This window comes from Eutrigla gurnardus (assembly GCF_963514095.1).
Source record: "Eutrigla gurnardus genome assembly, chromosome: 7".
NCBI lineage: Eukaryota > Metazoa > Chordata > Actinopteri > Perciformes > Triglidae > Eutrigla > Eutrigla gurnardus.
The window spans coordinates 17081390-17103626 of NC_139921.1; the positions used below are offsets into that span (position 1 = coordinate 17081390).

At 41.8% G+C, this 22237-nt stretch overlaps 2 protein-coding genes across 4 annotated transcripts; both read right to left on the minus strand.

Moving 5' to 3' along the window:
- Window positions 1-1579: 1579 nt before the first annotated feature.
- vsx2 (visual system homeobox 2) lies at window positions 1580-7596 on the minus strand. Of its 3 annotated transcripts, XM_084012992.1 has the most exons (6): window positions 7390-7596; window positions 6414-6921; window positions 5941-6025; window positions 5461-5584; window positions 2838-3018; window positions 1580-2579 (listed from the first exon to the last, which is right to left on the minus strand). In XM_084012992.1, the coding sequence occupies exons 2-6, from the start codon at window positions 6844-6846 to the stop codon at window positions 2200-2202; spliced, it is 1203 nt and encodes a 400-aa protein (XP_083869118.1). In that variant the 5' UTR covers window positions 6847-6921; window positions 7390-7596; the 3' UTR covers window positions 1580-2199. The 3 variants fall into 3 exon arrangements, with proteins under 3 accessions (XP_083869118.1, XP_083869119.1, XP_083869117.1); XM_084012993.1 differs by lacking the exon at window positions 7390-7596 and having other exon boundaries at window positions 1580-2516; window positions 6414-7362; XM_084012991.1 differs by lacking the exon at window positions 7390-7596 and having other exon boundaries at window positions 6414-7362.
- A 4008-nt stretch (window positions 7597-11604) lies between these two features.
- On the minus strand, window positions 11605-22100 carry lin52 (lin-52 DREAM MuvB core complex component). The gene is made up of 6 exons (XM_084013487.1): window positions 22049-22100; window positions 20823-20897; window positions 20688-20725; window positions 20489-20555; window positions 20237-20320; window positions 11605-12065 (listed from the first exon to the last, which is right to left on the minus strand). Exons 1-6 carry the CDS (start codon window positions 22065-22067, stop codon window positions 12010-12012), a joined length of 339 nt encoding a protein of 112 aa, XP_083869613.1. The 5' UTR covers window positions 22068-22100; the 3' UTR covers window positions 11605-12009.
- Between the last annotated feature and the right edge of the window lie 137 nt (window positions 22101-22237).

The following is a 22237-nucleotide window of genomic DNA, read 5'->3' on the forward strand; positions in this document are numbered from 1 at the left end:
ATAACATTGAACCAAAATGTATTTCAATTTATCAATATTGAATTGTGATACGGTTTTGTAATGCTTTGAGCTAAATGCTAACGTCAGCTCGCTCTCATGCTTACGTTAACAGAGCTAACAGTGAGGTTTAAGCAGATATATTTGCCATGTTCGCCATCTTAGTTTAGTGCATTAGCATGCTAAATTTACTAATTAGCACTAAACACAGGCTGATGGGAATGTTTATTAGTTTAACAAGTATAAATCAAAGTATTGGACAAATTTAAATGTTGTTCTGATTTTTAAAGTGAAAAGATCACATGGGATTAATAGGAATATACCCGGTAATAGTTGATATATTTCAGTCTGCAAAAAGGGGTTTGACAGGCTACATTGCCTGCACGTGCTGTAGGAAGCAAGCAATGAGATTAGCCTTTAACCAATGATGTCAGGTTCAAGTGTGTGTTCTGCTGAAGATTATGAAAACTTGTCAGATCTCTGTCAGTTTAGGGAGACTGTTCTGTAGCTGATTTTATGTTCTGACCTCAAAATAAAACCACAAATGTGTAATTTTGTACTGGATGAGGACGTGTGGTGTCTCCATGTATCTGCATATTTCACTCTTTACTTCTAAATGGCCAAGCATCATCCTAAATACACCAAACAATACTATTCCTTGACCGTGAAGGCTCATGCACACCTTCAGTTGTCAACAGGTCCATAAGAGGAAATGTCCATTTAAGAGAAGAGACAATTCAGAAACAGTGTCCTTAAACTCACCACAAACTTTATTCATTGCAAGTCGTCTCCCAGGTTCTCTCTATCAACATTTCTTACACTGACACACTCCAGTCCATTTCCTAGCCATCATTAGTTATTATGTTTATACTTATCTCTGTCAACAACATAATTAGCAACCTTTTCCCCATCCAGTGACATATGGTTCCAATCTGAGGGCCGTGCAGTGCTGAGACATGCTGCAGCATACTGATAATAGTCGTCCCTTGCCCTTTGAAATTGCTCTCCATTTAATTGGAGTAGAACTCAATTGTTCAACTCATTAGGAGGCTCCATTAGCTAACTGAGGATGAAGTGTAAAATGTGATATAGATTACAGCTAATGCAGACGCATAGGCGTGGTGTAAAACCGAGTTCAAGTGGCCTGATAGAAATTGTTATGGGGAAAATGAAGATTGCCAACACATGAGGCGGTAAAACTTTGTATTTAGGCAAGAGGTTGAGAATCGGCTGATAATAGCATCCATAAAAGTGATTTGAAATCAGGCCGAGGGCATCCTGCTTGTGGTGTTCGCTTTCCCTCTCTTTGCTGTTCCAAAAGCGCTGGTCCCGTAGTTTAATCTGAAATTGAAGGCTCTCAACTGCGACGGATTATAGGGGCTAATCCAAGCATGCAGCCGTGGACTGTGTCCTAATGAGCCCAAGCAGCAGAGCATCAAGTGACAACAAGTAGCTACTCCAACAACGGGGGGCAACTTTGTGTCATTTCAGAGCTTCGGCGACACCTCAACAGCTGACCGTTTGATTGAAAGGAGAGCGGAATGAATAGACACCAAAAAGCCACATTTAATAAAAGGTGATTTCTATTTTATGCTTTGAATTTTGAGTTATACATATTTCATGAGATGAAAACACAAAACATTTTAAGACTACAAGAAAAACATGTCAAATTGTGCCTCAGTGAGAGAGATTAATATATCAAGTATATACAGCGCGGCGTAGGACAACAATTACTTTCTGTCGGTGGGATGGTTCTTATCTGGAATGTCACCATTTAGTACAAGCAACATTAAAACCAATGCCAAGAATGAAATCCACATGACTGCTCGTGGGACATGGGTAGTCCTAATTAATATGATATGTACTGGATAAAACTTTACTCATCTGGCACTCTATATAACCGTGGGATCTATATACACCAATATTAACACTTTACTCCCACGCAGTCAATTCTTCTCTATGCATAAGCAAACGACAACTGTAGGTTTGGAAGTAAATCAGGAAAAAAAGTGCCTTTTGCATCTTCTGTGCAGCAGTGACGGCCAGATGAGTTCTCTTCTTAAAGAAGTCTGGATGCAGGCCAGTTTTAGAGAAGTCAATGGGGGATGAAAACCTGCAGGACAGTGAGTTATGTCGGGTAAGTGCAGCCGGCCCCGCTGCATTCACTCACGAGAATAAGAGTCCACAGGAACGCGATAGTCTCTAAGGACTTTTCTCCTCCTCCGCGGGACTCAGGGGATCACCGGCTTTCCCCTCAGCTGCCGGTCTCTCCTGTTTGCCCTCCAGCAGTCTGTCATGAGAAACCGTCCCCAGCACTTTGGCACTGTGCTCCTGTGCCTTGGCCCTGAGTGCCGCAATGCTGTTCTCTCTCAGTTCCTCTTTAGAAATGGCGGACTTGCCCTCTGACCTTTTCTCCTCCGTTTCAGCTTCTTCTGCCCTCTGAGAGCTCGGCTGCTGGGGGGCATCGCACTGTCCTGTTGCCGGGGGGACCGCCGTCTCCGTGGACTTTTTGTGCATCCCTGCAAAGAGTTGCGGGTATTCAGATTTAGAATAGCGTCTGTTGATTGGTAAGCCATCTTGGACTGAAAATAGCAAGCAAAAATAGTTCCGGTTTAGAATTTAATGTTTGAATGAATGATGGCAATGACCGGCGTCGTGGATGAAAATGGTTTATGCGATGCAAAGTCTACGTCATGTTGTCTATATTTAGGAAGTTGCTTTGCTTTATGGGGCTTAATAGTGCATCTACACCTACACGCCACATCTATTAAAACAAGCATGAAGCGTCGACATAATGAGACAAAGATGCTGAATGTACGGGGGTCATCCATCGGCCTCACCAAGCAGCCAGGGGGCGCAGGACTCCATGATGCCATCCTTGGCAGACTTCAGGATGGACTCTGGCAGGGGGATGGAGTGCCTCACCATGGCTCCATACAGCCCGTACTCAGCCATCACAGTGCTGCGGCCCCAGCATTTCTCCCTCTTCCTCCACTTGGCTCTGCGGTTCTGAAACCACACCTGTGACAGCAGGACAAGACACTAGTTATTAGTCACCAGCACCTTCAATAAGAACAATAAATCCAGTATTTCCCAGTGAGGAACGTATGTATTAGATCAGTGGAACACAGGTTAGGTTGGCTACAAAACTCTAACACTCTTGGGCCGATATTTGCACGTTTTTAAAAAAGAAAAATCTAGAATGATTAGGCCTACCATGGATAGTTTGGAAATGGCTGAGATGGAGAGATTAGTGGTTTATTTTCAGGGCTGCTACAACTGCAGCATGCTGTTTGTGTTTCCTTATGTGCATGATGCAACTATTGGTACCACTTTCTAAAAAAGGCATAAGAGGTTTGGCTGTATTCATGATTAATAAATGACATATTAATGATGTATACTCAGTTATAAGCTATCATTAAGACTACATTTTGGGTTTCTAGGTTGTGATGTGGCTGTTGTTCATCCTTTCCATTTGGATGATGCTATTTTATTTAAATCAATGAGTTAATACATTTTAGAAGCTTAGAAATTAGAACGTGTAGATCCCTCTGTGTTTGTTTGTGCATTAGAAACATTTATCACTGCATTATTATAAAGGATAAACACATTAAAACCTGAATGGCATCTAAGTTTAATCATGTATTAACCATCACTAAAGAAATGTTAATGTTGTACTCAACTATTTATTGTCTGTGCATGAAAACGTCAGCTTCAGCACACCAGCAGTGTATTCTTAAAGATTAGCTATTTGGGGAATCTCTGATTCAAAGCGACTTCAGATAACAAGTGCACCGTTTGCATTGAGTCTATTGATTTCCAATAAGCTGTTGGCTACAGGTGTGAAGGATCTGTGGCTCCTGACAGAGCTGATCTCCGGCTACCTGTGGCCGCTTAATAGATGGCCCATGGCACGTAATGACACACACTTCAGCCAAAAACCGCTCCAGGCTCTGCAGGCTATCTGTCAGCTCAGTGAGAGGGCAAATTGATAGCAGAGCACAACACAGGATTGTTAAACACTCTGCTTATGCGCCTCCGAGGAGAGGAGCTCCGAGCGAGGGGACAGATATTAAATAGAAAACGATCAAAACCGTTTTCATGCTTTTTTTCACGGATAATTCTGATGATAACCCTTATTTCATACAACCTTTTTTCTCTTTTTTTCCCTCCTTTTTTTTTTTTTTTATGAGAAATTGCTTCTGTGCACCTCAAAAGAAGCCAATGTGGAAGCAGCGAGGAGGAGTGACCCAGGGGCACGCCGAGGCTGATTGAAAAATAAGTTAATTTCAGGCCCAATCGATGGCGGGCAGGCGGGCAAATATCACGGGAAATTAAACTACCGGGACTCGGGGGAGCAGCGCTATTGACCCGTGCTAATAAATTCAATGTAGTTATTTCATTTGAACTCCCTGCGTCTCTCCAGCAGCAGCCAGCCTCCCGAGCTCGTCTGATTTAACTAATTACACTCAATAAGAAAATGGGGTGTTAATGTTATTTAGGACGGGAGCAGGCCGGGGCTTATTTATTTATTTCCTTTTTTATTATTTATCCGCGGCTGTACTGTTGCAGCCCGTAATGAGAACGAGATTAAAAGGCGCCCCCCCCCCGGCAGATGGATGGTCCAGGTCACACTGCAATCTTCTTCCGCCTTGATAGCTTGATTAGGTCGTTAGCGGCTCCTTCTCCGAGAACAAATTGTTTCACATCCAACTGCGTCTGATGAGAGATTATCTGTCCCGGCGAGGAACGCTGGAGGAGCCGCTCTTTGTTCAGACAGGAGGGGGCATCGCTGATCGATTTACGGGGCCTTCGCTTAGCCCAGCTCCCCTCCGACGTTAGAGCAGCTGGCGGCCTGCACGCGAATATTACAGGAGGCTATTAGCACTGATGGGGAAAGTGAACGATTACAGGTGAATATTCATAAGGCAGATGATAATATTTGCCTCATCATATTCGAGCGAATCAATTAGGAAATAAGTTATTATGTCTTAAAGACACTAGTTACAAGAATGCACTATGATGGTGACTAGAAATATAATTATGGAACCTTTACAATGAAGATGTTTTACATTTATTATATAAGTGACTTTGCTTTAAGTGGCCAACCATATTTTGTATGTATTTTTTTTTGCAGTTGGCATCTCAAAGAGAAAAAAATAATTTTACAGAGCTTTTTGAGTATTTTTGTTATTTCAGTTAGCTAAAATAAAATATAAAAAAAATAAATAGGAGTAGTGCCTTATAACACCTTGATGTATCTATGAATTGAGGCATTTAAAATAAAGCAGAGTTTTCATAAGTTAACCATATATGCTGTAGACGAATGGAACATAAATGAAACACACACAAACTGTCCATGTGAAATATTAAATTGATGGTCCATGTTCAAAAGATTCCATTAAAAGACGTCTAATCATTATTATTGTCTTAAAAACGCAGGGTGCCTAACTAGGTTATTACCTGTATCCTGTCTTCAGGTAGCTCTGTTTTCATGGCCAACATCTCTCGGGCATAAACATCCGGGTAGTGCGCTTCATTAAAGGCCTTTTCCAGCTCCTCCAACTGATATGACGTGAATATGGTCCTGCATGTGGAAACGGGTTGTCATTTTAAATATGTGAACAAATATGATGTCCTTCCCTTTAGGGGAAGTTAATCTTAATTTAGAACGGAAATAAGCACAAAAGGAAAATCAACATTGGAATTGTGTATAAATAAGAGCCAATTGTGTAAAAAATGTGTTGATGTAAAGACTGTAAATACAAGCAATCTGCGGCTAATTTATAGTAAATACTTATCAATAGTTCTTCATCTGTTTCGAGGCTAAAAACTCGAAAAGAACCTGAGAGAATTTACATTCAACATTACTTTGTAGCCCTAAATGATTCCTTCCTCTATTTTCTACATGATGTGCTTTATTAACCAGAAATCAACACTAACCGGTGGCGTCTTTTCTTCCGTTTCTTGCTTTGACTCACTGATGACTTCGAGAGTTTTCGTTCATTTGAAGATAAATCGTCTGAGTCTGGATTAATAAAATAAAAAATAAAAAAAACAGAAGAAAGCATTTCCGTTAATAACATCTATAAGAGCGTATTTGAATTTTCAGAATAAACCTATTAAATAACTGGTAACACTGACACCATACTGATATTTTTATGAAACCATTGCATTTAAATTATTGGAAGCCACACCACGGAAATAATAATAAATAAATAAAATACTCTAAATAATAATAATAATAATAATAATAATAATAATAATAATAATAATAATAATAATCAGAATAATAATAATCAGAATATTGGTACACTGTATACAAAAATAAATTAAATTTAAAAAAAAGCCAATACATGCACAGTAGCCCAAGTAGGAATTAGGCAAAAATTGTATTTATGAATAATTCACATCACCTGAGCTGGCAGACTGGCTGGTGTCCAGCGGCCCTGCGGACCTTCTGTGGGGCTGCAGGTGAACATCTTGTGCGTCCGACAGCACGCTCTCCAAAAACGCTGGTTGTCTGTAAAACGACGGAATTCTACAGGGGTCGATTAATCCCATCCCGACGCCCATACCCATGCCGACGGGACCCAGCAAGGATCTGGCGGCGATCAGGTGCGCCCCGGCCGGCAGCGAGCTCAGCGAGCTCAGCGGGCTCCTCGGGGCCGCGGACGGCTCCTTGTTGAGCCCCAGTATCTCCTGGATGCCAAAGCCGGTGCACCTGGGCGGCGGGTGGGGGGCGCTGCTCTTCGGCTGGTGGCTGATACTCCCTCCATTTGCGCCCACAGAGCTTTTCTCCGACAAATGTAAACTTTCCGACAGCACGGCGCCTTGTTTCCCCGTCATGGTGTCTTCGGATGCTACTTGAAGGCCTATTTCTTGTTATACCGTCATGCAGGATGGTCCCTTGTGCACGATCATCTGTATAACACACAAGAGTCCTTTAGAAAATGGTCCTTTTATCCAACAGGTCCATCCCAACAAGAGGCAGGACCCAGCAGCCAATCAGCTGCAAGGATTCAGGATTCCTGTGGATCATGGATGTATTATACGCCCTCTCGCATACATATCTGCATTTTCCTCAGGACTATATGGATAAACGAGGAAGGGATTTATGCTCCAGAAAGAATGGAGGGGACGACATGGCTGTCTTCAAGGCTGCAGGCTGCAGGCTGCGGCGAAAAGATGAGAATGAAAACCACAAAAGCCTCAGGAACGTGGGATCCTATTTCCAGAGACTAAAATGACAAAGATAATGAACATCATGAAGCACAATTTTCACATGAATAAATGTATAATAACAAACAGCGAGCCATTATGAACTCAATGCTGATATGTCCTTTTTTTTTCTTTGTTCACTGAATCATCTATTTCACACCTCTTACTTACCTTTGAACTGCTGCAAAATTACCTCAATCTCCCAGAATAAATCAGTATGTATTACCTTTCGCTGAATGCTTTACGCACACGCGCGCACACACACGCGCACAAAGTCAGCTATGATCTCCTTGTCCAACCACTGGCTCACACGAATGGATAATTGATCTCCAGATGCTATGGGAAACTCATCACACGCAAATCAAAGGCCCTCCCAAAAACGACAGCTGGACGATAAGGCCCCACTCTGCGGTGCACCGTCCTGCACCGCGTTAATCCCACAGCAGCAGCAGCAGCAGCAGCGCAGACTACAGAGCAGATTAAATCAGGGACATTTCCCGGAGGAGAGGGAGAATTATGCAGAATATGGGGCACGAGTGGAAGGCTATTAAATAATTTCCTGACCTGTTATTAATTACTATATGCACACGACCACTGCTACTAATAATAATAATACTTACCTGAATGTTACTGAATAATGGCTAATTATTTGCTAATTAATGAGAAAGTCGTGTAGGCCTGAAACATTATGTTAAGTGTAATTATTGCAGTATTTGACGTCAAGAAGTTGATGAAATATGCAGGTTTATTGATAACAATGAGACAATTTGTAGATTTTGTTAAAAAAGTGTGACTTCATTGTAGAAAAAAGAGAAACGTATGTGTATGTGGGTCACGTGATTACGTTAATAGCTTTATTTATTCTAATAATAATAAAGATGCAGAGCAAGTTCATCCATTATTCTTAGTGTTTCGGTGTCAATTAGATAATTTGAGGGATAAAGAGAGAATAGACTCATTGTAATAAAGCACATTGTATTTGTGCCCAAATTAAAAGTCATGGAATGACATAAATATATGATGTTCTATTTTTAATTTCCTGTTTGTGGTATAATTTTAGAGTTTATTACGTTGCAGTGGATTCTTTTGCAAATCATTGAGAACTAAAATAAGGATGGGCCCATTCTGTGCATACTCTGAACACATGGCTTATATGGGCATCTTCATAGTGCAATCATTATGTAATAATATCTCAAGAAAAATAATAGACATGCCTATCATGTCTGCTACAGAACAAAGAAAGAACATTCTGGGGAACACAACATGACTAATGGAACCCCAAACTACATGAATTGTGGCTCAACAGATCCGCCTTAAGTCATATTTTATATCAAACAGTGTGAAATGAGCTGCTGATTAAGAAAGAGAAAAATATTGCTGCTGCAATTAGTGGATGGCCAGTTGAAACTAATTAGGGCCTATTTAGTGGAAATGCTATTAATGAAGTAATCAATGTTATCAGGGTATGCTAATGGCACATCAGCCTGTTGGGATCAAGTCATTTATTAACAAGGAAGGGTGGGAGTCAGGATGACCTGTCAATTCAAGGCAAGTTACTGCCCCCTTTCACTCCATCATCATGTCTGCTGCAATCTTTACAGGCTTTTCCTTTTTTTCTTTTTAAGTCTGTTGATAGTGCAACACGTCTCCTCTCTGCATGGCTTTTAATAATCCATCTCCTATGAAAATGGCTGTATGCTGATTTACATGCAGCAGAGGGGCTGCCTAATAAGGCTCTAGATTAAGGGAAGATCTAGTTCAGTCATTCGTGTAGATTGGGTTGCCCATCAAAGACCTGCAGGATCTGACGGCGGCTGCAGATTAAAAAGCAAACAGCTGTTGGAAATTTTTTGTTTATCTGCCCCCCCCAACCCCCCCCCCCCCCTCAAACCCCATATCCTTTCTGTGTTCCCTCCACACCTCCTGTTTCCACATGTGCCATTTTTAGGCTTGTAATGTAAAATTAGGAACAAAGTGTTCTCAGACGTTCAGAAATGATGTCAACAGTGAGTGATAAACGTATCCAGCCTGTAACCTTCAACCAGGTGTACGTCTGCAGCAGGTCAAAAACTGATAAGCAGCTGCAGCCATAGCCGCCCACTATAATGAATATCATATCCTGCTGATGTGACTGCTAAAGCTTAAAATGCATTTGTGGTCATGAATAAGCAGACCACTTTTTTCTTTGCAGGAAGGTCACGGCTGTGCTGGAAATACAACTGAATGCATTAACTGATCCGCAGCAGATAGATTTTTGCATGAAGAATCATTTCTCATGGAAGTCATATCCAATATATGAACTTCTATTTATGCAACAGTGGTGAACTCGGCGTCTCTTTCTTTACTGGGTTGATCAAAGTGGTGTAAAAGTCTTTATCTGCTTTCCAAGACTAACACATTGTAAGCAGACATAAGGATAGAAACCTCTGAAGCAAGACGCTGGTGCGATTCGGTCTTTGTAGTGCTGAATCAAGCCGGATCCTCGGTGTTGGAACAGGGTGCAGGACAACTTGATGACAGCACACATGTAGAGCAGAGTAGTCAGGGGAAAAACGAAAGCACAGCCAGAGACTCTGCTTTCCCAAAGCACTTGCAGGGCACGATGTGAAGCGAAGCCCCCTCCTCCCTCGCCCCAGTACAGAAAGAGCTTGCAAGCCCCGCAGCTTTCTCATGGCTCCTCCACAATGGCATGTTTGGTAGCTGCCCGTCGGCATTGCTTAATTAGGCGAGGAGTTGATTAATTTGCACTAATTGACAGCTAATTTAAGGACTCAGGGCACATCGGATTGACGTTTGTCGGGGCACAGAGGCTATGTGAGGTCAAGTCAACGCGCTGCGGATGGATGGATGCAGGAGCCGGAGTTTTTTTCTCTCTTTCTCTCTTCATATGGATGACCAGCTCTGTGGGGACTGACCCGTTTCTTGAAAAGGCCGTCTGGCTGGAGGGACCATATTGGGGATGTCAGGTCGCTTACCACGTCAACGCTCAGCAGACTGAATGTTCAACTAGTCGCCATCAACAAGTGTGCAACCAGTCTCAGGGACAGGGTTATTTCCCACTTAATCATCACAAAGAAACAAGAACTTAGAATTGAAACATTTCAATATCATATCTCATAAAGCTGCAGTGATGGAACGTAACTAATTTACTCCAATAGTAGCAGGCCTTAAGTACAATTCTGAGGTACGTCTTCACTTGAGTAGTTCTAAATGATGCTCAATAATGTATTCATACTTTATACTCCACTATATTTCAAATGTAATTATTAAATTAAGTAGTTACTTTAAAAATGAAGAATTTAAATACAAAATTATACATTATTATATATTTAACTTAACAGTAGCCTGTATTAGATATTATGTAGTAGTAATAATTATTATTTTTTAAAATTAAAATCAGTAACATGCTATTAACACAGGCACAAGTGACTTTCAAACAATCATAGCCTATAATACAGTAATAAGCCTATTATAGCACAAGAGTTCCTGAATAGGTTGCCAGGTTTGATGTTGTTTAGCATCGTTTACCCTAACCCAATGATGATGTTATAAATGTTTGCAATGCATTAATGAATATTTAGAGGTGTTCACTAATAATCCGTTAAATGTTAACAAGTCATGAATAAAGTTTCTACCCATAATTATATTTGGATCATAAAGGCTATAGCCTGTAAAACAAAAAATAATAATGAACATATTTTTGACATGTTTTGAACACAGCTAAAATGAAACGTATACTGTTGGATGATGGTGGTCTTCCTGACGTGGAGACCACATAAGAGAGCGTTCAAGGCTCGGACACACAAACTCTCTGAAAGCCGCACAAGTGTATAAGAATGCGTTTTCCGGAGGGGGAGACGCGGTGACGCACCGAGGCAATGGCGGCATCTATCCGTGTGAATCGGAAAGACGATTAGGGGCTTATTAGCGGCCCGGAGAGAAAGTGTAACTTGTTGGGAGTGAGCGGCCGGAGCCCCAGCGACATCTCCAGCCGAGAACAGTCCGAGCCATTGTCTTACCTAATTATGGCGGATGGACTTCTTTTTGTTTCCCATTCGGCATGCCTGTCTGATTCTCTTTCGGCCCGGCCGCTTGCTGCGACGACGCTGAAGTGTGCTAATTAGAAAAGAAATGGTCCTAGTAATTATGTCAGCTCTCATTAAAGCCGATGACAATGTGCAATATTATTTTTACGCAATGTTTTGTGTAGGGGACCCTGCTCCCAATGCTCATTAAAAAGGAAACATGCCTCGGTAGTCGGGAGAACACTCTCACGTCGGAGCTCCTGCATGTCCACAGCTGGTCCACAGCAGAGCCGCGAAGTTTATCAAAGAAAAAACTAAAAAACAAAGTTAGCTGCTTTGACTGAATCTAAATAAAAGGCAATCATCTTTTCATTTTAAAACTTTATTATACAACTTCACAAATTGCCAAAAAAAAAAAAAAAAAAATTATGGTTAAAATAGAAATAAGAATAAATAGGTAACATTCCATCAAGGCAGGTCTACTAGAAGTGACAGGTAAATTCAGTGAGTAATACTAAATCATTCTAAAGTTTCCGTAAATGTTAAGGCACCCATCTAGGAGGACAACAGGTGCACGGGGAGAGAAGAACCTCAAGCTGTAGCAATTTTGTTCCAATCTAGGTTTTAGTGAAAGTCTTTCAACTTAGTTTGTGAAAGTCTGAACGTGTACGGAGCATATTTGTAAACGCATAAACCAGATTCACCTTGCGGTCCCAACACTTCCTGTTGTTTGCAACAATTGCAAAAAAACAAAACACAACACTTGTCACTTTTTGGGCCTCTCCAAGATGTTCAGAAACTTCCCTCTGGTCATTTCCCGAGCTGGAAGACAAGAAAACACAACAATGTATCGTCAAGATAAACCACTGTTCAGGGTAAAGACCTTTATTTAATTAATATGCTTAGAAGAGACTAGCTTGCTTTACACCCTTCCAACAATCTTTCATAAGTTGGTAAAAACATTATGTCTCCCACAACATTTGCCTGCAGCTCTAAGCACTTCAGAACTGTTGCTTAGTAATGCAAAGCATGTATTTAATATCTAGAGTGTCACGCCGGGAATTTATACAAACATCTGTTCATTCAGGACATGGAAAACAACATTAAATGGAAGCGTAGCTACCAAACAGTCTTGCGATTTGCTTGATTGCTGTCTCAATGTAGTGAGGCACAAGAGCTCACATCTGCGTGCATGGAAGTGTGTGTCTGTCTGGATGCGAGATGAGTGAGAATAGAAGCAAAATGTCTCTATTAACCTCAACATGTTATTATGGAATATGGCCATAAAAAATAAGTGACAAATGACTAGTAAAATAGGAAAAGGCAACAGCTTTAAAGGCAAACAGCCACATTCGTCTAAGCCGTAACAAAGACTAAGCATTAAATATGGTTATTACAATTAACCCTTTGCGCCGGTGGTTTGCAAACTAACGGGGTATAAATCTGAGGGTTCATGAGATGTTTAATGGGATGGGAAATAATGCTAAATATATTCTGCTAAACAAATTTATGTTTACTTTTCAAACTTTTCTGTAATCATCATGAAATCCTGGATAATTGTATTCCTCCAAACTGAAAAAGTTCAAATTAAACGATATGAAAAGTGAAAATCACTTAGAAGTTAATACATAGTACTGTATTAAAATGTATGAGAAGCGGGCATAAGTAGACATTTTTGCTTGGTTTGAAAAGTACACAAGTCTAAAAGATTGGGAACCACGGATAAAACTGCCATCATAGCAGTTTAGTTTCCTTACTTCTCGTATTTTGCCTCCTCAAGAAGCTGTTGCTTCCAGGAGGTCGGAGATATAGTTGAAACTAAAATCTACATGAGAGACGAGATAGCTTCTTGGAATTTGCATTGCAAAAAAATGCTATAATTTCTATATAGACTATATCACTTACCACTTAAAATTAATGCACCAATAATTTCACCAAAATTACACTTACGTAACTGACATGATGGTACTGAGGGAAAATATTTCCCAGCCCTACTAATTTTCCCTCCCGAGCCCCAGCAGCATCTGCGACTAAAACACATTTGTTAAAGGACAAACACGCCAGGATTCCACACGAGTGTCGGCTGTGCTAGAGGCAGTCCTACAACAGAATTGTCCCTTCTGTAGGCCCTTTGTGAAACTGGTCGTCACTGGGAGAACAACCGTTGCCTCGGCTTTTCCGTCAAAGACAAACCCTTGTGTCTCTGTGGAGGCTGCTGAGACTCTCCTGCAGAATCATTATAAACCCTGGAGATGCACCTTCCTGGTATAGTAATTACTCTTTGTTAAAGATGAGAAGAGGATCAGAGTCTCAGCTGCACCACAGTTTTTATGAGCTGCAAAGATCACCTCAGCGCCTCCATTCACTTTCTAACTAACCTTGTACATCATACAAACATTGACTACAGAGCAGCGACGAGAGGACTGATTTCAAATGGGCATTGAGCAGAAAGTCATCCGCCTCCATGACGCCTGCAATGAGAATATGATCAGGATCTCAGCTGGCTGCTGTCTGCCTGTGCGCTGCCCCCCGCCCGCCTCCCCCCTCACCCACATCGGCTAATGAAAAAGCCGGGCCAGTTAGTAATTTAGATGAGTTGCCCAGTGTGGAATGATAATGCTGCATCTGGGCGTGGGGGCCACGTCACCTTGAGGTGTCCCTCATTAGGTTAAAGATGATGCTAATTGGAATGGGATAGATTCATTTTGCACTTTGCTGTCTCTTCAAATCACCCTAAACAAAGTCATCAGCGGACCCTGGGCATGCATAGGGCGCTTTAGATTGAAATGAAGCCATCAAAATAAAGCGAGGGAAAGCAATTACATCGGGATGACCCTAAAGCCGCAAGTGTGCCGATGCCACTTTCTTAGTCGGAGCAGTTAGACGAGGAACAGTAAAGGGTATATTTGATTTTTAAGGTGTCATGCTTCCCTCTCTCTCTCGTCATCACCTTTTCCAGCTCTTGATGAGCCCAAACCGTAAAACGGATCAAGGACGGCTACGCGACTCCTCTTGAGACTCCTCGCCCCACTGAGCGTCTTATTAATTACGGTTCAGTTCAGCCTCCCCCTACTCCAATAGAATGATCATTGATATAATCACATTAAAGACCCCATTAAACATAAATCAGTGCTCAATTTATGATGTGTGGCTCTCTTTTTTTATAAAAAGGAACGATGGGGAAAAGTGATCAGCAAGTTAATACAGAACACGGGAGGAGGAGAAGAATGCAACACAAGATGAACTCTAACTAAAAAGTAAAAATCGTGGGATCACAGAAAAGAGCTACAATGGGACTCTTCCACATGCCATAGTAAGAAAAGCACAGTGTTAGTAATGGCTCCATTCTTTTCAAGTGTCCCAGTGAGCCATTAGTGCATCTTCATCCACCGGTTTATATATGCATTTTCAAGGTGCACATTAATATATCTGAGCAGAAAGGACGGAAATTCAAGAAAAAGTAGAAATATCAAAACGGTTTCTACATCTGCTGAGGGGGAAAGTTTGTGCATCAATAAACGCTAATTGCGACAAAGGGCAGTGGGAACCGATTCAGCAAATAAATCATTACGTACATGAAGCATGTGACTTAAATCTCCACTGAATCTTCCACAACACATCAGACAGATGCCACATTCTCATTGCACTATTTTGATTATGTAATTTCAAAGTGTTTATCTCGATGTGCCAAACTTCCAATATTTAAATAACGGTAGAGAATGCATTCATCCGCCTTCTTTTGCTGATCATGTGGATAATTGTTACTGAATATTCATACATTTGGATGGAAACTTAGCTACTGTGACAGTAAACCAGCATGCAATATCAGGACTCTGAAACTGAAGCAGCTATATGGAATTCAGCCATCATTAATTTGATCATTTAGGAGGTCAAAACAAACGCTACTGTGCTTACTCTATGGGCCCCGTGGATAACCCGGGTTATTTTATGTTCTGAACTTTTTTTGCACTTTTCATGCACCACTGAGGACTTTCCTCTGCATTTGATTTTTAATTGAATAATATTATATTTTATAATAAATAAGTTATTTTTGCCCCATATAATTAAGATTTTTTGTAAGATGTAGATATACCGGCAAAGTTTGAAAGCCTCAAGAACAAATGTCCACACACACACACACACACACACACACACACACACACACACACACACACACACACACACACACACACACACACACACACACACACACACACACACACACACACACACACTCATTGTCATACAACTGTGTTGATCAATACTGATTAGTGGGACTCAGAGATTTGTTTAGTTGATTAGAAAGGTCAATTACTAATTTTGCACTAAGTTAATCAGCATCTTGTTACCACTGCCATCCATACTAAATGACACCTTATGGATTCTGCAGGCCATCGCCTTGCCCTGTTGATTTGTTGCTATCTAATTATCATTCAGCTCTACATCTGGTCTGAGATCCCATCACAGTCTACTGTATATAATAATGTGACCCATATTAAATACTCTCACTACATCACGATCCAGACAAGACAATCCATTTTCAAAGCTTTTTGAAATTATTGAAACATAAATAGACACAATATGTAAACAAACAGAGCTCTGCCAGGTTATCATCAGAATGATAGAACAGAGCAGATAACAGTAGAGTCTGCTGAAAGCTCCTGGACCCCAGACCCCACATCAGCCGGTAATCCTCTGGCTGTAGATTTTGCCCTGATTAATGCTGCTAAGGAACAACAATGGAGATTAACCTATTTGCAGCTACGTATGCCCTGAGGCTATTTAAACATGTTGTCCTTGTTTCCAAAACCAAACATCAAGAACTAAAACAACACCATAGGAAATTCTCCACTGCAACACAAATGTTTGTGCAATTTTCGGTTGTGCACTAGCAAATAATTTTCATTGGGAGAATCCCAGGTGGCTCTAATGTAAATGCAAGAGGAAACGCGGCGGTGTAACATCTCACTTTCCCCTCGTTTACGGTGAGTGATCTGGGTGTCACTGTCACAGCCCACTTCCAGCCCCCACCATGACTCCCCTGTGTATAAAATGAGAGTAATCATTTACCCCCCCCCCCCCCCCCGGCTGCCTCTCTCGATGGCACGCTCCCGGTGAGCCGCTGGACCCCTGCTAGCTCAAAAGACAGACGACCACCTGGGTTAACTGGAGTCTTGGACCCCGGCCCTGACTGCCCCAATTCACTTTCATTAAGAGGACTTATCTGACCCTCACTGCCCATCTCTGAGTGCTGCTCAGCTATTACAGGCTGTAAGCTTTATTTAATGGATTTAACATCCTCTTTCACCACCCTCCTCCCCAGGGGATGAGGGAGACACAGCGGAGATGACACACACAAACACACCAGCAAAGAAACGTTTGGAGAGCACACACATTCAGCCTTCGCCCCCACAGCACCCCCCGTCTTGCAACACATACACCTGACGCTCATGTTTGTGTTCAAAATTCAATTACCCACTTATTGATACTTCACAGGGATATTTAAGATGCAGACACGAGCTGTGATTTCCCAGGGGAGCCACTGGTTCCTCTTTATGTCCCAACCGAGAGGGCCCCTCCTCTCCTCCTTCGCCAATGCATTTTCGCCTGGCTGACGCACACACACACACACACACACACACACACACACACACACACACACACACACACACACACACACACACACACACACACACACACACACACACACACACACACACCAAAACAAACACATCTGCACCTCCCAACCCCTGCCTCAGCCTACGCCTGTTCAAGAGGTGTCCTTATTAATAGGCAATCAGTCAAAAATCATTCATTAAAAAGCCTAAAAGGTTTTACACCCGCACTGATGATTAGCTGGGAAAGAAAATCCAATGAATTCCTAATGCCTTTATGGAAATGAGGTGTCATTTCCGATCTGCTCAGGGAGGCGGCAGGCAGGCAGAACCGAGGAGCTGTGTGCAAGTGTGTGTGCGTGTGTGTGTCGAGCTCTGCCTTCACACAGCTCCGACACTGATCCTGCTTGAGATATGGACAGGCACTATCAGATACAGCTGCAACCTGCTATACTCATGTCATCCTGTTGTAAAACGTGCGTGGAGCTGCTGAAGATTTTCCAACAATGGGCCATCACTATAGGTACAGCACTATTATGAAACAGCACGCCCAATAATGAAAGACATATTTCTATGGGAGCCTATTTGAAAAAAAGGAACCGCACAAAGCCCAAGGTTACTGAACATTAAGATGATAAAAACTGAGCTTACACAGAGGGTGTCACCTTCAAAGAGACGCACCACAATGCTGCCATTCATCGCAACTATGAGCCCAGGGAGACACAGGAGTGAGGTGAAAAGACGAGCACAGCGGAGTAGTAGAGGTGAGGAGGAGGAGGAGGAGGAAGGGTGGTGGTGGCGGTGAGGAGGCTTCCCCTGTTCCTCATTCAGCGGCTGTCAGCTCAGGCACTTCATAACCGCCCGCCCCACGGTCAGCCCGCCTGATGGATTGATGGAGGCACATTAGCACCAGTGGGGCCCAGTGAATGCAATCATATTCAGCAGCGGTCTGCTTCTAATAGGCCGGAGATTGATCCTGAGGGTGAGGAGGAGGCGGAGGAAGAGGTGAATGCGGGCCCATTAGGAGCTGTAAGGGCAGGGCGACCTTCAGCCTCACCTTCACACAGTTAAAAGCAACAGGGGTCAGCCTGGGTCTACGTCGGGCGGCATCACGCTAAAGGAGAGGTGCTCTGTGGTGTTACAGGTGGTCCTACATTCAGAATACACTGGACAGTGTGAATACAGTGACACGGTTACCTAGATTTCAACGATTACACAGTAAGGTTGTGATCTGGCCAAAGCACCAGATATAAATATCTTCTAAAAATATCAAGAATAAAGGCACTCACTCAAAAATGTTACACAGCCTTACAAGCACTGTAGTTCACTTGTCAGTCAAATTTTTTGCAACTTGAAAAGTTCTAAATTCTATTCAGTAGCCTTGAGCCTACAAGTGTGATAGAGACCATCACCTGCTCCAGCAGTTTGGTTCTCAGGAGCCCAGGCCCTCCAGTGCATCCCCAAAGGAGCACTCAGCTTTCAATTACCTCCAATAACAGCACTTATCAGAGTCCTCATCTTTCCCCAGAGACTCAGGGCTTGATGCCCGTGCTCAGCGGCCCAAGACAGGGGCATTCATCATGGGGTGGAGGAACAGCTGTGGCCTGAGGAAGAGGCACGCGTCAAGCCCCTCTGGGACTAGACCAGGCCAGCGTCACACAGCTATTATTGGGGATGCTGGTGGAGTAGGGAGCGTGGGAGGGGATTAGGGGAGTGTTACACCCCCTCCCCTTCACAGCAACGTTAATACACATGTACAAACATGAACATACAGAAGCATGTGCATAGTGCACAATTTGCAAGAGAAAACAGAAACTAACACTAGTGCTACTTGGGAGTTTTCCAGGCAGAGGGGAATGGTGTTCTTGTAATAATGTTTGGTCCAGGTCCCCTTTCCCACTGCAGAGTGTTCACTGCCTGATTGTGCTCTGCCCATTAACCAGCTTCCTCTTTAATGGTCCACATGTTGGAGGGGGAGGGGCAGTAAATCCTGTCCCCCTGCCCTCGCTCTGCGGAGTCTCGTTTACGGATACTGAAGAGTGCACAAACATGATGAAAAAGTAGCTGAGATTTACAAGGCCTCCCCTGACAGCCAGGAAAAGGAGAAAATTAAACCAGAGAGCATTAAACAGGCACCCATTACAGGGCTGCTCCGACACCAATAATAACCATCATTGTGTCCCGTCATCCTGAGGTACACGACATGATTGCAAAGCCTGCGGGCCTGCACCTGTGACAGCGAACATCTTTATACCAGGCAGATTACATGCTGCGGGTTTAGGGAAATCAGGGAGATAAAACACTTTTACAACTAAATGCAATTGCGACTTGTGGTCTATGCAAATACAACACATGCTACACAATCTATAGCCTGTTAACATGTAGTTACTCTTAGGCTTCCGTTCATGGTTCCTGTAGTATCTCCAGTTGGACATTTGTGCATTATACCATTGCAGAAAACATTTCAGTCACTCTGGAGTCAACTCCCTTGCCTACAAACTGATGATCTCCTCCGATAAATCACCTTATGCATCTCTCAAATTTCATTATGTATGTTTGTCATAATTTGAATCATAACAACAGGCTATGTTTATGGAGTTTTACAAAGCAGTGTGCTCATTACAAGCCCCCACAAGCAGACCGCAGTGCAACATGTCTGCATCACATCACTTTGCCTCTAAATACATGCATGTTGGTTGAATAACTGAATAAAAAACAAACAATGTACATTTATTCACATTTACAATCCTATTAAGAGGAGGGCTATGCCACATAACTTCATTGCTTGTGTGCTCTTTCACTGGAGCAATAAATACCCCCTTTTTTTTCTTAGAGCACTTAGCTACATCTCTTTAATCCACATGGATTATGACAATGGAGGCAGTGGAAAATGGATTAAAAACTATATTTTGAAGCAATCAAATGCTTGAGCACTTGTTGTATGGGCTCTTGTGGGCATGCCCTTGTTTCTTACATTTTTCATTTTAACAAGATTGAACAAGATTGCCCTAAATCCATTATTTTAAAGTCAATTTATTTCTGACTGTTTGACAGGAATGGGGAGTTGATTGTAAATGGATAGGTTCCAATTTCTACATGATCCATTCTCTCTTTGGATAAAAAGCATAGAAGCCTATGAAGAGTCAACCTGTTTGGATTTTGAAAGTGAAAGCACACAAGGATGATGCGAAATCCACTAGCTAGAAAGAGAAAAAGACTATTGGGCACCATCTAGTGGTAACTTGTGACTAATTTACAGCTGTGTATTTGCATACTTGTCATTCAGATTTTTAAATCAACTGTTTTCATAAAAGGCAGCAAAAGAAAACATTGGATATGAAGGCACTTTTTAAAGGTTTGTGTTGTTTTTGTACTTACACTCCTCTAAGCCCAACTGGTAAGCGAGGTTCTGAAGTCCTTTGACCTTCTCCATCAGGTTGGCTGTGGTCAGACTACCCAGCTCTACAGAAGGATAACAGAACCCATAATGAAAGCTATGTGTAACTAGTTTCAGCAAAATGTTATCCTATTTGACAGGATTATATGTTAAGGCTATTACCGTCCGCAATCTTCCTGTTCAACACCAAATGAAAACATTAAAAATAAAATCTCTACCATTTCTTACATTACCTTTCAACATTTCTATGTCCTCATTCTCTAGTTCAGCCATCCATTTGGGGGGCGAATTATTGATGGGCTGTGATGTAAGACACAACAAAAGACTCAGTCGACAATGAGATCATAGATCAGGCCTATGTATCACAGTATGTCGAGCCTGTTTAATTATGTAGTTTGTAAATCAAAGTGAGTCACAGTGAATTTGACTCACATTTTTACAAGATGCAGCAAATTCTGCAACTCCGGGCACTGAATGAGAGATTACAGGTAAATCAAGATTACAGCAACATAAAACCCAAACCTGTGGTGAGTAATTACACAAGAGCAGGAGAAAATGTCAACTTACACTGCTCTGGCCATAGGTCTGGTGATGCTCTGTCCAACTTCTCAAAACTCAGCAAAGAGCTCTCAAAATCGTCACCTATATCAACGCAAGAAGTGTGGTTGTTTTAAATGCTTTCAATGGAAAATGCACAGTGCATATTTGTAAATAATGCAACAGCAAAGTTTCAGAAGGAATCAAAGAACAAGCAGACATGAAAATGTACGGTGGTTTAAGCCCAAATGATTTAAGTATTTAAGTACTGTGTGTACATTTATTCCTTACATGTACAAGATAAGATAAGAGATAAGATTGCAGGGTTACAGCAGCAAAATAACAGAGCAGTGCAAAACACAATAAAAAATACAAATAATAATAATAATGGACTATGTACAGTAGTGTGCATTTGTGCATATGTATTGGCAGTGTGTGTGTGTAGTGTTTTTTTTTTTATTACTTTAGGTTATGAGTTGTATATACAAAAATTAGCCATGCTATACACACACACACACACACACACACACACACACACACACACACACACACACACACACACACACACACACATACACTGATTACATACAATATGTATGAAAGTGAGCATTCTCATAGTGGAAAAATAAATATATACAATTATATCCTACGTTAACGTACATATTTTATAAATTGTTAATTCAACATCATGTATTTTCGGTTAATCACTATGGTAACACAAGTGCAGCTTATCATGAATGCAACTCGGTATGACGGCGTACTGTAGAGAAGAATGTTTTACTGTAAAAAACGTAGTTAACATGTAGTTAAAACAATAACGTTGAGTGCGTTGAAAAATCTACAGACTTTAGTGAGTAACGTTAAAACCCACACCTAACCGCGATATTGTGAGACAAAACACTGTATACTAAGTACATTAATAGAGGCGGTGTGGCATTTTAAAAGTACAACGGCAATTTTCCGAGATTAGCCATGTTTTTAGCTAGCAGCCCTCACAGTTTCAACTCTGTGGGTCAAACTGTGGGTTCAAGCTTGTTTCCCTTTATACTGGACATACACAACACTGGGGCTAGTGAAGGGTTTAGCCAACGGAAAAAACATCTCCAGGCATTAAAAATACAGCGCTAACGTGTGTATTCTATCATCTCTAAGTGTTCGTGTAAGACAGCATAGGAGTCGCTAACGATTTAATGTCCCTCAACATGTCAAATTTACAGTTTACACACGGCATAGCAGGGTAAGGAATTAGAATTTACCTCCATTTGGAGACGCCATCTTCAGAATAAACACGTGGTAAACGACAGCCAATCACAGCAGCCGACCTAGGAGTTAACGCGTACCGGTGTATTTCATAAACATACCAGCAGGCGGCCCCCTGGTTTATTGCCAGTGTATGTCAGGCGGTATAAATATACATTACAGTCTCACGGCAGTGAGAAAATATT

Bases quoted from the DNA above. Each gene is read 5' to 3' on its own strand.
- vsx2 (XM_084012992.1), bottom strand. From the start codon at position 6,846: ATGACGGGGAAACAAGGCGCCGTGCTGTCGGAAAGTTTACATTTGTCG. The intron at 6,026-6,413 runs GTGATGTGAATT...TTATTAATCCAG, and splicing joins CAGCCAGTCTGCCAGCTCAG to ACTCAGACGATTTATCTTCA. The intron at 3,019-5,460 runs GTAATAACCTAG...CTGCTGTCACAG, and splicing joins TACCTGAAGACAGGATACAG to GTGTGGTTTCAGAACCGCAG.
- lin52 (XM_084013487.1), bottom strand. The intron at 20,321-20,488 runs GTAATGTAAGAA...ATCCTTCTGTAG, and splicing joins GGACATAGAAATGTTGAAAG to AGCTGGGTAGTCTGACCACA. The intron at 12,066-20,236 runs GTAAGTACAAAA...CTTGTCTTCCAG, and splicing joins CCAGTTGGGCTTAGAGGAGT to CTCGGGAAATGACCAGAGGG.